Source organism: Apostichopus japonicus, chromosome 2, assembly GCF_037975245.1.
Source record: "Apostichopus japonicus isolate 1M-3 chromosome 2, ASM3797524v1, whole genome shotgun sequence".
In the NCBI taxonomy this organism is placed as follows: domain Eukaryota; kingdom Metazoa; phylum Echinodermata; class Holothuroidea; order Aspidochirotida; family Stichopodidae; genus Apostichopus; species Apostichopus japonicus.
This window is the reverse complement of record NC_092562.1, coordinates 6,846,864-6,863,212: the sequence shown is the minus strand read 5'-3', so window position 1 is coordinate 6,863,212 and position 16,349 is coordinate 6,846,864. Positions and strand designations below refer to the sequence as shown.

The window sequence follows — 16,349 nt, the reverse complement described above, 5'->3', positions numbered from 1 at the left end:
AAGGTTGGTTGATAGCAGGTGATGATAATGTATGTTCAATGTGATATTATGCACATTTATTAGGGGACAGGGCTTGAGTTGATTTTTGCTAAATATAACTTTAAACTTGGTAAGTTAACATATTTAGTAGGTAGGTCCACATCCGGTGAAAGAACCTTGCTGATCATTTTAATCAACAATGATGAGAGCTTGGGATTATAATCTCAATTGGCAGGGAATCACAATAAGCCCACTGGCTTTCTGGTTGTAATATTCTATCTGACAGTTTGAGGAGGGGCTCAGCACTCCTTTTTGGTTTCGATGATAATTGTAACCTTTGCACTCAAGATGGCGTAGGTGTGTGTTAGTGTGTGAGCGCGTTTGTGATACGCAACTTGTAAACAAGATATCTCAAGAAGGGAAGGTCAGACCAATTTATTATTTGGTGTGTAGAAGTATCACATTGAGTATAAGAAGCCTATTGGTTTTGGTGGAGGTCATTTGGAGTCACCAGGGGTGAAATTGTGAAAACCTTGTGAACATGATATTTCAAGATGGGAAGCATGGGCAGACTTCATATTGAGTGTGTAAAAGTACCACACTGAGTATAAAAAAGTCTATTGTTTTTGGTGGAGGGCAAAAGTCATTTGGGGTCACCAGGGGTCAAATTGTGAAAACCTTGTAATCACGATATCTCAATACTGGAAGCTTGGGCCGACCTCGTATTTAGTGTGTTAGAAGTACCACATTGAGAAGCCTATTGTTTTTGGTGGAGATCAAAAGTCATTTGGGGTCATCAGAGGTCAAATCATGAAACCCTTGTAAATATGTACACCCTCACTATACATTACGTCAGATTCATGAAGAAAACTGCCCATGTTACATCATCGAAACCACAATGCATTTTTGCACTATGGTTTTTCTGTCGGTTAAAGCCACATAAAAGTATCAGCGGTTGCGCCCTTGCTCTTCCTTCTGTCTCTATTTGGATTTTTTCGGGTGGGGGGGGGGGGAATTAGAAATTATTCTGCTCGTATTCGTTCTAGGCAGGGTCTAAGGGGAGTGGCTTCCCCGCTCTTTTGAGAAATTTGTGTCTCTATAAGGGGCGTTAAATGCAACATGGTACTATCATTTCCATCATTTTAACTACCTGTGTCAGGGGCGTCGGAGTTCGCCGAACCAATATTCACGGCGCAAAAAAAGAAGAAAAAAAAGTAGGACTAAGAAAAAAAAATGGCAAAAAATAATCTGGTAGGTAGCCTATATTTTTCAATAATTTTCAATAATAATGACGGCAAGTAGGCTTAATGTGACTACTCTGGCATGGCAGGGGTCTTGTTTTCAAGCTCGGGAAGTGCAATTTCCTGCAATCTGGGAGGCATTTTTTCCAAATTTTCTCCATTACGCTACGCGCCGACCATGGTGGCGCGTAGCGTAGTTTGACCTACCAAACGTCCCCCGATAGTTATGATAGATGGCCACACTGTTCTGCCGTACCAATCCCAAATAGCTTCCGACGCCCCTGTGTGTGTAGTACAAATTTAAATCTTACCAAGGTAAACGACTTGACGTGCATGTAACTTTTTGCGCCGTGCCCGATAACTTCTGACCACATAATTGCCCCCCCCCCGGCTACGCCACTGACCGTTAACATATAAACAAACATAAATAGGAACCATCGCAAGTCGTTCATATTTTATATCTTTATTTTCTATACTTTCAATAACAGTATATATAGTTTTTTTTTATCTACGGCGGTATCCCTCCAGTATATATAGTTTGTTTTATCTACCGCGGTATCTCTCCAGTATATATAGTTTTTTTTATCTACCGCGGTATCCCTCCAGTATATATAGTTTGTTTTATCTACCGCGGTATCCCTCCAGTATATATAGTTTGTTTTATCTACCGCGGTATCCCTCCAGTATATGTAGTATATTTAATTCTTTAAGATAATTATTTGAATAAGTTGTTGCTTTACGTAAATAGCTGTATTTTACCTTTCAATGTTACTCTTTCCCGTCGCCCATGCAGAATACAGAAATAACAGCATGTCTCTTAATATATAAACTTTGAGATAGTTTTCGTCGTCTGTTTCAGTGAAAATACATTCGTTACATTACTAAAAGAAGTCCAATTCAACGAATGATATATTTATGAGCACTTAAGCATATCTGTGAATATTTTTTTTCTTAGGGGAAATCATTGCAGCAAAGAAAATAGAAAGAAAGAAAATGCATACATTATTACCTTCTGATGAAGGATTTCAAACCACCTATCTTGTCGATAGGGTGAGCCACTCTGCCACCTGTCCCTGTCACAATCCAACATTTTTCAACAAAGGACGAATTAAACACTAACATAATATGAAATTAGACGAGATTGTTGCCATAGGTTCTAAAATCGACGTATGTTTTAATTAATTTGGCAAATGTCAGTTTTTCGTGCTGTCATTGGACAAAAAGTTCATATGTGTAAGATAAATCGACATCAGACGCTTTTCCCGATAAATGACAGTTTCTGGTGTTCTCATTGGCTAATTCAGATTCTTGGGTTCTGGCTGAAGAAATCGGTGTATGTCGAATTAAATCGACATCTCACTAAGTACGCTTTATGCGTATATTATATACAACAAAGTGATTGGGTAAAACAATTGTTTAATATTTCATCGATATTGTGATCATGATGACAAGGATGCATCTCTGGTCCGTAGTTCGCTATTGTTTTCGTCACAGGGTCGCCTCATTCAGTGGGTTTTAGCCTCGTTTCGTACATTATCTTGTATCCCTCACGGAACTCTGCTGCGTAGCCCTCACACTTCTCTGGTACTTTATCCGGCAGTGGTTTCGTTAGTGGTAAGATACAGGACGATAAGAAGGCCGCATCGTAGACGCCCTCATTCTTACCCCATACCATCTGCTCCAGTGCCCCGTGGAAGTATTTTAAAGATTCGTCACTCTTTGGCCAGTTAGTGTACTTCTTCTTAAAGGGAATCCCGACCGCTTCACAATATTTTCTCAGGGTTTCTTCTGGATAATTTTGAAGGTCATCTGCATCGATCACTATGGGATTTGGATCGATATTTTCACGGACGTAGTTCCAGAGTTTGAAGAGCGGGTCTGGTGATAACTTCTCCCAGGCCATGAACGGATGGTCGCCGCTCAAGTTGAAGTCATCCGGGTCTCCTTTGTGTTCATATAGATGCATCAGTAACCGCCGAGCCGAAAACACCACTCGGTGAGGGTTTCGGATGATAAAGGTGTGTTTGGCTTCAATCTAGAAACAAATATGTTATTAATATCATTGTTATAACACATTACATTATATGGACAACTCGTAACTCCAATGGGGTGCATAAGATTTGAAAGGTGGGGAGGGTACAACCCCACCTCTCTTTCTCCCGTTCTCTTTCTCACTCTCTCATATAGAAAGTTTCTAACAAGAGTACAATGCTTTACCTCATCACTGAAGTCATAATTAACTCTTAACCATTGTCGATATCTTCTGCAATATATTTGTAAACACGAGTGACCAGTACTATAAAGTTACAATTGTTCACCTGTGCATGAATTTTAAAAGTGTGGCATGAATAGGTTTGAGAATGTGCAATGAGAGAAAATGATAAACTTGCAATTTAGTATTATTTGACATAGACTGAGGTACATATGAGTTTTGGAAGAAAGGTACGAACGTTTGGGAGTTTGTCGTAGTACCCGTCAACACCCATGGCTGTATCTTTGATGAACATAAACTGCTTGTCTTCTTGGATTGGTTTCTCCAGCTGCTCCTTCACCCAGTCGCGTCTGAGAGAGAAATGAAAACACAACTTTTTCAAATTTGTTCGAGATAAAATTCCATAAAGTAATGATCACCTTTCATTTCAATCAATGCAACTGAAGTGAAAAGTAAAGTACGCCACTAATTATACTCATCTGTGATGCATAAAGTACGCCACTAATTATACTCATCTGTGATGGATAAAGTACGTCCTTAATTGTACTCATCTGTGATGGATAAAGTACGCCAATAATTGTACTCATCTGTGATGGATAAAGTACGCCACTAATTATACTCATCTGTGATGGATAAAGTACGCCACTAATTGTACTCATCTGTGATGGATAAAGTACGCCACTAATTATACTCATCTGTGATGGATAAAGTACGACACTAATTGTACTCATCTGTGATGGATAAAGTACGCCACTAATTGTACTCATCTGTGATGGATAAAGTACGCCACTAATTATACTCATCTGTGATGGATAAAGTACGCCACTAATTGTACTCATCTGTGATGGATAAAGTACGCCACTAATTATACTCATCTGTGATGGATAAAGTACGCCACTAATTGTACTCATCTGTGATGGATAAAGTACGCCACTAATTATACTCATCTGTGATGGATAAAGTACGCCACTAATTGTACTCATCTGTGATGGATAAAGTACGTCCTTAATTGTACTCATCTGTGATGGATAAAGTACGCCAATAATTGTACTCATCTGTGATGGATAAAGTACGCCACTAATTATACTCATCTGTGATGGATAAAGTACGCCACTAATTGTACTCATCTGTGATGGATAAAGTACGCCACTAATTATACTCATCTGTGATGGATAAAGTACGACACTAATTGTACTCATCTGTGATGGATAAAGTACGCCACTAATTGTACTCATCTGTGATGGATAAAGTACGCCACTAATTATACTCATCTGTGATGGATAAAGTACGCCACTAATTGTACTCATCTGTGATGGATAAAGTACGCCACTAATTATACTCATCTGTGATGGATAAAGTACGCCACTAATTGTACTCATCTGTGATGGATAAAGTACGCCACTAATTATACTCATCTGTGATGGATAAAGTACGCCACTAATTATACTCATCTGTGATGGATAAAGTACGCCACTAATTGTACTCATATGTGATGGATAAAGTACGCCACTAATTATACCCATCTGTGATGGATAAAGTACGCCACTAATTGTACTCATTTGTGATGGATAAAGTACGCCACTAATTGTACTTATCTGTGAAGGTCAGTCATAATTTCCATTAGTTAACATTATTAATTTATTTTCTCACTTAACTCACTTTATTAATTAATCATGTGATGACTTCTTTCTTGAGTGTCACAATATGTAATAACATGCTTTTATTTTCAAATATTTCTGTCTAATAGGTCAATAGAAAATGTCGGGAATCGAAACTTAACTTTGCCGGAAAACAAAGAGAAAATACCGTGACTCAATGACCATTCGAAAATATTTCTGATGTTTGATGGGAATTAAGTGTCTTTTACAGTTTCTAACGCGAATATTTTATGTTGACTTTTAATAAAAGAATATTTATATGTCTAACGGTAGGTACACAGTGTTGCAAAATGGAATCTACTTTTCCCTAAATATTAAAGGCTGAATTTAACTTGATATATATGTTTGTTTTCTTTTCGTAGGATTATTGTTGTAATTTCAGAATTGGTTCAGTATGTTTTTTGTTGTTGACATGCTGGAACTTAATTATTTCCTACACCGTTGCCTGTTAAGTGTGTTAGAAATTAACGCATTGTCTTTATACTAATTATTGCAGATCTTGCGAACACCAAAGATTAAAGTAGCATATTAACCAATACAATAATACTAACAATATTAATAATTAATGAAATGCAAGCAATCTGAGGATGACCATATCACTTAACATGCAATTCATTAAATTATGGAACGTTTTTAATATTCATTTTTCTTTCTTTAGTTGTTTTGGAAAGAAAGAGAACATGTGGGACATACTTGCATTTATAGTTGAGCAGATGAGTGAAGGAGGGGTGTATGGGGGAACGGAATGATGCAGGAGTAACAATGTAAAACACTGTAACAATTGATTACATGAAAAATGTTATACCTGAACTCTTAGTATCAACTCTGTAGCTCCTCGAAGGATCAATTTAGAATAAGGTCAGCTTAATTAGGGGGTAATTCGGGGTAGGAGAAAGATGTTGCAATGATCCATGGTCGTCCCTGGCAGGTGAAGATGGACAAATAGCACAGACGCAGATTAATAATGAAGAAATCAGCGGGCTTTAGGAGGAAGATGCTGCAAGGATCCATGCATGATAGTCTATGCAAGGTGTCTGGACGGGCGGGTAGCCTTCACGGAAACCCGACCCCTCACCAGATAACCCTATCCCCTCACCAGATAACCCTATCCCTCTCCAGATAACCCTATTACCTCTCCAGATAACCCTATCCCCTCTCCAGATAACCCTATCCCCTCTCCAGATAACACTATCCCCTCTCCAGATAACCCTATCCCTCCCCAGATAACCCTTTCCCCTCTCCAGATAACCCTATCTCCTCTCCAGATAACACTATCCCCTCTCCCCTCTCCCCAGATAACCCTCTCCAGATAACCCTTTCCCCTCTCCAGATAACCCTATCTCCTCTCCAGATAACACTATCCCCTCTCCAGATAACCCAATCCCCTCTCCAGATAACCCTATCCCCTCTCCAGATAACCCTATCCCCTCTCCAGAAAACCCTATCCCCTCTCCAGATAACCCTATCCCCTCCCCAGACCAATAATGAAGAATTCGGAGTGTTATAAGGTTACTCTGAGGATCCGTGATAGATCCGGTTGGAAAATTATCACAAATTGTAAAGTAGATGCATTTATGTTAACAAAATCTTTAATTTAATTAGTTCATGTTTCATTGGTAAAGTATGTATCGGCTGAAAAACTTATTGTTATTAAAAAATTATAAATATATTTTATTCATTCTACGCTGATAAATTTAAACTCACGTGAAATTGAAAGTTGAGAAGTGAAAAACCTTCGACGATTTTTTTTACTCACGTGAAATTTGTTGTAGGTTGCAAGTTGCCCCCATCATAAATATGACCACCGGCTTCAAGTAATTTTGTCGCTTTAAGGAATTGGTTCACAAATATATTCATTTTTGGAAACTTTGTAAAAGTTTCCGGGTCGTTGAAAAGTTGATTGAAGTAACACGTTGTGTAAGGCTCGTGCCATGTCTGTATCCCATCCATCAAACCGACACATTTTTCGAAGGAAGTTGATAAACTTCTTGGGTTGATCCACATAAAAATCTTCTTTGGTTTGGGATCTCCGATGCCGTTAGTAGCCATATTGAGTGATCTAGCTTGTACTCAACGAAAGTAGCTGAAAAGAGTAACATTTGCCACCGAGTCCATCAGTTTTAAGAGCTATTCGAATGTTCAGACTTTGCACTTCACTCACAGCGAGTAACGGAACGCCCTCTTTATGAACATTCGATACGGTTTGTTTGCCGCACCTATGGTGATAACATATGTGATGTGTCTTGGGAGGTTTAAGACGGCAATAGCATAACAAAACAATGTCTTGGTTAAAGGAAAGTATGACATATCTGAACAAAAAATGTTCATTAGAGAATATTGTATCCATTATTCATTATGATGCGATCCTACGACGTAGTACCGGTACTGTCAGCAGTATATGGTTCACTAGGTGATAGCAAGATATGACTCATTGTTATCATTAACATATGATTACATATATTGACATTGCATGATATTGTGTTCCTTTTGTATGTTAACGTATGGTCTTAGTGTGTTACTGTACCACGTGTAAGTTGAGGACATAAATTATCAGGCTATATACTATATGCTATATATATATATGCTATATATATATATATATATGCTATATATATATATATATATATATATATATATATATATATATTTATATTTATATATAGATATAGATATATATATATATATATATATATATATATATATATATATATATATATATATATATATATATATATATATATATATCATAGGCTGTGATTTGGAAGATTAAAGTGTTCTGCAAATTAAGGGGAAACCTGGGTTGTTCTTATGGATGCTCAGTTTGTGATTATTTAACCGAAGCCTGAGCTTGCTGGTTTCGCCAGGTGACCTGGGGCACTTGGAACAATAAAGAAGGTTGATGACTTTGGCTGAGTCGCAACCAAATTTACCAGGTCTCAGAGTGGTACCTGAGGCCCGGTGGAGGAAAGCGGAAGAGGGGTCGAGATGTGTGCACACCATGCATCTCGGTTTGTTGCAAGTGATGTTTCCACTATCAGGCTCATCACTGGGTGGGGGGTGGGGGATTTAGTTCGAACCAGCACTGATCTGATATTACGTGGTTGTCTATAGGCTTTCACTGGGGGACCTTCAAAAAGTTCAGCTATTGTGGGGTCGGAACCTAGAGTACCCCATGCTTGCTTGATTTCATTTAAGAAGGGGCGAAGGGCGGGGTGGAAGGTGACAACGAGGGGTATAGTCTATCAGAATCAGATTTGTTACGATAGGTTAGGATACTAGATCGTTGTAGAGACAGAACCTATTTGAGGTGGAAGTTCAGTAGTCGGTGCGGGTATCCCCTTTTGAGGAAGAAATCAAGCAGTTCAACGGCCTTATTACAGGGATGAGACTGAGCCGGGGAAAAAAAATCTGAAATTTATCGATCGCCGGCCTGGGGGAGGGGTTTAAGGAGAGGGGGATCCCCCTCCCCTTTAGAAATTTTTTGTAAGGTAAGGAGGGCTTAGATGCAAAATGGTGGACTCTAGATGGAATCTATCACATCACGTAACTCGCCAAAAAAGTGTGGAATTTCTGCTTGTATAATTTATCCATTAGCTTTTTTGAACCAAAAAAGGCTTTTTTGCTTACTTTGTGCTACTTGATTCCACCACTGGTCAAATTCGGTGTTCCTTTTCTTCACTGTCCAGCATGTTCGGCAAAAAAAAATTTAAAAAAATAAATAAAAAAATAATAAAAAAATAAATAAAAAAATAAAATAATAATAAAAAACGCGAATTACGAGAAAAAAAGCGAAAATGAAAAAAAAAAAATCGGAAATCCGCGTTTCCGCGGAAGAGTCTCATGCCTGTTATTAAGAAAAGTTTGGTCACGTGAGCAGATACGCCGGTATCTGAGTAACTCGCTGATACATTGTTCTTGGTTGGCGATTCAGGGACCACCAAGGACGAAATACTGGTGGCGGAACCTCCTTAACTCCAACATTTTTTGAATTTCTTGTCCTCTCGTAAAAATTTACAAGCACAAAAATACATATTAGAAAAGAAAAAGCGATGAAAGTTCCTTTCTTAGTGGGCAGTACGAACATGCTCACTTTATTTTGATTAGGAATAAAAATGTTACAAACGGCTACAAATATCTCAACAAAATATATAACTCCAATTATATTACCCTTACACAATAACGCATATTCGTACACGTGCAATATTCTTGTCAAATCGCTCCCAAGGTATTTATAATGAGAACATTACATCAAATTAATGTTAGATGTTGCCGGTATCTTGTGAAAGGATTTCATTGTAACAACCATAAGTCGTAACTACAGGGAGTAAGTAATGGAAGGCTTTAGGGTATCAGGGTAATGTAGAGCTTATACTTCGGGGTCTTGGGTGTTTTAATCTGAGCGGGAGGGTGCGGGGGTTTCATGGGAAAATATTTCACGAGCGGTTTGCTATATATGTGGGGAAAAACCCCTTCTGAACAACTACTCTAATGGACAATTCAAATAATGAAAATAAGACTTGATGATTTGTTTATTGAAGTTAAAGAGGGTAACGTTAGGGTGGCAAAGACTACGAAGGATAGTAGTGAATAGGAAAAGAAATCCAGATAAATATAAGAAGTTAGAGTGGGCATGGCCCTCCTGACCCTCTTTCGGTTGATTTCTAGTAAACATGAACCAACTTTAAATTTAACATTACTCATTGTTGCAACAATTTTTAGTTGAACTTGAAAACTTGAATGATACGAAAACCATTTTTGTCAACGTTTCTTTCCCGCCTACTAGAAGTGTCTTTTTTGTTTGTTTAATATGTCATCGATATTTTGATCATGATGACGAGGATGCATCTCTGGTCCGTAGTTCGCTATTGTTTTCGTCATAGGGTCGCCTCATTCAGTGGGTTTTAGCCTCGTTTCGTACATTATCTTGTATCCCTCACGGAACTCTGCTGCGTAGCCCTCACACTTCTCTGGTACTTTATCCGGCAGTGGTTTCGTTAGCGGTAAGATACAGGACGATAAGAAGGCCGCATCGTAGACGCCCTCATTCTTACCCCATACCATCTGCTCCAGTGCCCCGTGGAAGTATTTTAAAGATTCGTCACTCTTTGGCCAGTTAGTGTACTTCTTCTTAAAGGGAATGCCGACCGCTTCACAATATTTTCTCAGGGTTTCTTCTGGATAATTTTGAAGATCATCTGCATCGATCACTATGGGATTTGGATCGATATTTTCACGGACGTAGTTCCAGAGTTTGAAGAGCGGGTCTGGTGATAACTTCTCCCAGGCCATGAACGGATGGTCGCCGCTCAAGTTGAAGTCATCCGGGTCTCCTTTGTGTTCATATAGATGCATCAGTAACCGCCGAGCTGATAAGGCTACTCTGTGAGGATGACGTATTATGAATGTGTGCTTCGCATTAATCTGTAATCAAAGAATAAATATGAAGTTGTATGTGATCCTTATCTCGAATTAAAATAAGTTAAGGTTTTATTATATTACATGTGTGTGTAATATCATTGTTAAATCAGACACATAAAAGAAATCATCCTCTGATCCAATGGGGAGGGGCCTCGGATCCACTGGGGGAGGGGCCCCGGTTCAATGGGGGAAGGGTCAGGGGTCGCCTTCTCACTCAATTGAATAACTCATTTCATTTCGCAATGTTTATTATTTGAACCCTAAAGTCTATTTATCTCAAACTTTTGACTTCATTCTCAAAGTTTTGAACACTTTCTCTAAATTTTGATTGCCCCCCTATTTTTTTTTCGTTTTTTCCCGAAACTGTGACTATTTAGGAAGATACTTATGTTAGACTGCTTGGTATACTGTAAGCGTTTCATTTAATTGTTGACTTTTACGCTGGCAGTTCGACTGTCATAGACATTTCGAGGAAGAAATTGAAAATATGGAAACGACAAATTGAACATTTGATAGCCTGCATGGCACTCATTTAACTGTTAGTGTGCGGTATTTATTAAAACTTTAAGCTACCTAACGGCAGGGAAATGGGTTTAACTGCAAAGTGTGTGGAAGAAATATATTTACTCCCCTCCCACAATAACCACTCGTCTCTCCCAAGGTGTACAGTTTAATGCACCAAGCTGTTGTTCACCTTTTATCTGCGATATGATATTGTCTAGTGTCTGAACAGTCATAGTGTCCTACAGCCCGACCCAGCACCATAATACTACACTCGATGTGAAAACACCAAAAATAGAAACCAGTTATAAACGGACGAATAAACAGTCATCGTACAAAGGATATCAGTTTACGATTTGAGTACATGTAGGGTTACCCAGATAAGACGATACAGTGGCATGTGAATTTCGTATGGTTGCTATGACTTACGCTGTACAGGCTTCCTTTACATGGGAAAGGGTTTCTTCAGCTAAAATGGATTTTATAATTTGAGCGAAAGTAGCAGCAAGATAGCAATATGACTTTAACCTCCAAAATTATCAAGAAATACTAAAATACATTCTTATGTGCATATGGTAGGGTTGCTTTACCTGTGGTAGTTTGTCGTAGTAACCGTCTATGCCGAACGCAGTATCTTTAATGAACATGAAGTCCTTCCCCTCGGCCACTGGTTTCTCAAGTTGTTCCTTTACCCAGTCGTGGCTGTGAAGTGTAAAATGGATATGGTCTATATCAACAATTACACCTATATGGTCGATAAAAGTATAAAAAAGAAACATAGCATGACAGATCATGTTTCAACGAGGTTATAAACTACCAGTATGCATAATTTTTCACCACTAGACTCTCGTATATATGTGTATTGATAATGCTTATACTTATAGTGAAACTGACCGTTTGCAAATACGTCATTTTTTAACCATGGAGTTGCTACGTTTTTTTTTTACCTATTCACTTGTATCTAATCTATTTTGCCTCGTTTATTTATATAAACGATATGACGTAACAACATCAATTATGTATTTCTCAAGCCTTGTTTATTCTGGAGAGTTCTGATCCAATCTTAACATATTTGACTCTCAGTTAACGAGACCTGTTATTATAACGCCGTTTGGTATAGGGGAGCTGTTTGCTTTTCCGAGATAACCAAGGGAGTAAATAAAAATAATAATAATGATAATAAAAATTATTATAAAAATATTAATATGTGTAAAAGTAAGTTGGCCTGACGTTTCGATCCTAGCAGGATCTTCTTCAAAGGCTAAATGACAAGTAACAGTAACAGAAGGGACAAAAACACACACAGAATACAGACAGGTTAATTGAGCATGGTGAACACAAAGAGATTGATGAAAGGGGATTAGTAGACAAGGGATGGAGAGAAGAAAGAAGGAAACCAACAGGGGAAGAGGAGAGGTAGGAGACAAACAGTGGAGGGACAAGGAGAGGATTAAGGGAAGGGAAAGGGAATTAACTGGAGAAGGACAACGACAGAAAGGTGTGGAGAAAAAAGGGTGGAAGAGAGTTATGAGAAGAGGAGTGAAAAGGGGGGCGGGGAACAAGGGGAGAAGGATAATAATAATAATAATAATAAATAGTAATAATAATATAATAATAATAGTTATAATTATTATAATAATAATAATAATTATAATTAAAAATATAATTATAATTATAATTATAATTTATAATAATAATCATAATCATAATCATAATCATAATTATAATCATAATTATATCAATAATAACAATTACAATAATAACAACAACAATCATAATAATAATGCTCAGAAGTTATTTTTACGACGCTTAAGCGACCACAAATGTGGGAGAAACCCGCAAGGGCTTATGGATTACAACTTATATTTCGGTTTGCTTCCATTTCAACATTTTAACTCAAATTTGGAATATTTTCAACTTAAAAAGTCATTTCTATTATTTCTTGTATACCATTTCTTCAAGTAACCATGCACTTACTGCTATGTAATTAACGAACCCAACTAAGCTTAACTGATAAAATGTTAATGTTTTTCAATATTTATTTTCAAAGAGGGTTTCGTGACAATGTCGTTCAACACTTATTGCAATAGTTGTTAACAAGGTTTATTTTATACATGTCTATGGCGGCCGCTTCCTTCTCCTCTACGTATGTTTCTTTGTGTCCACACACTAACCATCATTACCAATACCTATCTAGTCATATATAAATAACCAATACATGTATTGATTACTCTCGGTGAACTTTACATTTGCTTTCCAATATCCATCCTTTCTGGATATGATTGTGCCTGATAGAAAAATAAATAAAGTATCCGGAAGGGGAATTACCCTAGAATGTTCCCTAGTCTCATAACCCTTTCGATGGATGTTTTGTATTGTGTAAATGATCAATGTTAGAGCTGTGAGCATGACAGGGTCGCTAGTTGAAATTACTGCAAGCGATTGTCATGCATAGGCCGCTGAGCACCTTAGGTTGGTTATTAGTTTCAACAAATCCAACAGATATTACCCAAAATAAGATGGTGATCGTGTATCTTAGAAACCCCCTGTAAGATTTGTATTCAAATGTATGTTATCTATTGGGTGACTAATGCTTCTACTCCAATACAAACATCCGGCGAAGACTGCAGTCTCTCTCTCTTTTCACTGTAGTAACAATTGCATCAAAATGAAATTGAAATTTTCAAATATTTTGAATTGCTTCTTCATGGCGTGATACAATAGATAACCAATCAATGATGTACATTGATGTACAATGAAGCTGATGGACTTAACGTGTCCGATAGTGCAAAATGTTTATCAGTCTCAAGTTACTCAAAAGGGTAATTGTTTATGCGTATAGACCTCACTAAAACAAATGACAATTCCACCATAAGACAGTTATTACGGGTGTTACTAAAACGAATGACAATTGCGTTACACATAACGAATGACCATATGTTGTACACACTAAAAAAATTGCGTTGACTAAAACGAATGACAGTAATGACAGCACAGACATTTGCTTCAACCGGATATCACAGTTCAGATTTCGTGGGTATCTAGATCTAGTAAAGTACGGACAAGATAAAAACGCACCTTATAGTAAGCGTTAAAAAATTAACGTCATTTTTCCGATATTAATTGTTAGAAACTAACAATAATATAATATTGAAAGGGATATATTTCTATATAAATCTACAGAGGTAAAAAGCAAAGCACTCAAGCGTATTCTCACACACAAACTTTCCCTGTGGTTTCTATCCGTAAATTACACCAAAACCCTGCAACCACGTAACATGCGATTTTCCTCAAATCATTTTTGCGCAGTAAAACAATAACCGCATTTACTCCACTCCGTTAATCATTCTATCTCCACTCGACACTGTCCTTCGTTGTCCTTCGTTGTCATTCGTTGTCATTCGCTGTCATTTGCTGTCATTCGCAAATGATAATTAACCCTGTACAAAGTCAATTGTCATTCGGTCATTCGCTGTCATTCGTTTTAGTTTGTCCCGTTATTACACTATATATACTTGTCCATCAAAACATATAGGGAGCAGGACTGTGCCCTCCGCGCTTATAATATCAAGTATATAGATGCATAGACTTCTTGCATAAATGAGATACTTACTTAAAGCTAGTTACAGGTGACAAGTTTCCTCCCTCGTATAAATGGCCGCCGGCATCAACCAACTTCTGTGCATTCATAAATTGACCGACGAACGCTCTCATGCCAGGAAATAGAGCAAAGGTTGCCGGATCATTGAAGAGAAGATTGAAGTAACATGAAGTATACGGCTCATGCCACGTCTGAGCGTTATCCATACATCCAACACATTTCTCAAAAGATGTAGACAAGCTACGAGGGTTTATCCACATAAATATTTTGTTTTCTTTAGAGGACGGCTTGTTGTTCACACCGTTTGCAGACATTTTGAAAGATCTTTTCGAGTCTAAGTGGCACTGCCAAATATCAGAGATCACTACCCTTCACAAAGTTGCTGTCCAAGTTTAAATCACTCGCGGTATCACCTCACGAAATCATAAAGAGTTGGAGTTAAGATTACATTTGTAATGGTGACTTCAAAAGTAAGAGTGAGGTAAGTTTGAAATCTGCGGTACATTATATAGTGTTATGCACCCATGGAGACGAAACCCCGTGAGACTGTAACCTTTAGTCTGCTCACTGCATAGTCCCTGAAGTCAAACTACGTCACCTATGACCGTTATAAAAAATGGTTCAGCAATACATTATTTTCTAAGATGCAGACGTAAATACATATCTATTTATGAAGGTCATAAACTATTTGATAAGCCGCTAGATCATAATCTTGAGCTCGACAGACAGAGCTTGTGCAAGATCATTTATTATACTCGGAATTATTTTAAGTAGTTATTTCAGTTTTATGTAAATAAAGATAAGCAGCTGGGTCAGAATATGCTGATTTTTGTCAGTTACAATAAACGTAAGTAGGCTACAGCTACAGTGCTTACTATCTTATCTAATCAATACAGCTGCCCTTTACAGCATACGAAATCACCATGAAACCCAATTTACCTTTATTTACACACATATGTGTACTTATATAGGGATGAAAGTCTGATTCCCTTAAAGGTATACCCCAGACCTCGCACCGAGCGCTTGCAACCAATGTTAGTCAACTTGTACTCATGCACAAATGACCTTAGCAATTGATTCAATGATCCATTGTATTAGAAATTCTAAATAGTAAGTACGGTACTTTTATTTCTAATATCATTGTTATTGTCAAAACGATTTCCCTCGTACACGAAAGTATCAGTCACCACGATATCACAGTAGATCAGCACTTTTCAAAACAACACAAGCAAGTAACAGTAACCACGATATCACAGTAGATCAGCACTTTTCAAAAACATCACAAGAAAGTATCAGTAATCACGATATCACAGTAGATCAGCACTTTTCAAAAACATCACAAGAAAGTATCAGTAATCACGGTATCACAGTAGCTCAGCACTTTTCAAAAACAACACAAGAAAGTATCAGTAACCACGTTATCACCGGCGATCAGCACTTTTCAAAGCAACACAAGAAACTATCAGTAACCACGATATCACAGTAGATCAGCCCTTTTCAAGACAACACAAGAAAGCATCAGTAACCACGATATCACCGGCGATCAGCACTTTTCAAAAACAGCACAAGAAAGTTTCAGTAACCACGATATCCCAGTAGATCAGCACTTTTCAAAACAACAAAAGAAAGTATCAGTAACCACGATATCACCGGCGATCAGCACTTTTCAAAAACAGCCCAAGAAAGTATCAGTCACCACGATATCACAGTAGATCAGCACTTTTCAAAAACAGCCCAAG

At 37.7% G+C, this 16,349-nt stretch overlaps 2 protein-coding genes across 2 annotated transcripts; both read right to left on the bottom strand.

The window, feature by feature from the left end:
• Positions 1-2,632: 2,632 nt before the first annotated feature.
• On the bottom strand, positions 2,633-7,199 carry LOC139976303 (uncharacterized). Its single transcript, XM_071984965.1, has 3 exons — positions 6,847-7,199; positions 3,671-3,782; positions 2,633-3,255 (listed from the first exon to the last, which is right to left on the bottom strand). Exons 1-3 carry the CDS (start codon positions 7,137-7,139, stop codon positions 2,722-2,724), a joined length of 939 nt encoding a protein of 312 aa, XP_071841066.1. The 5' UTR covers positions 7,140-7,199; the 3' UTR covers positions 2,633-2,721.
• Positions 7,200-9,614: 2,415 nt separating this feature from the next.
• Positions 9,615-15,072, bottom strand: LOC139976292 (uncharacterized). The gene is made up of 3 exons (XM_071984956.1): positions 14,623-15,072; positions 11,600-11,711; positions 9,615-10,511 (listed from the first exon to the last, which is right to left on the bottom strand). Exons 1-3 carry the CDS (start codon positions 14,922-14,924, stop codon positions 9,978-9,980), a joined length of 948 nt encoding a protein of 315 aa, XP_071841057.1. The 5' UTR covers positions 14,925-15,072; the 3' UTR covers positions 9,615-9,977.
• Between the last annotated feature and the right edge of the window lie 1,277 nt (positions 15,073-16,349).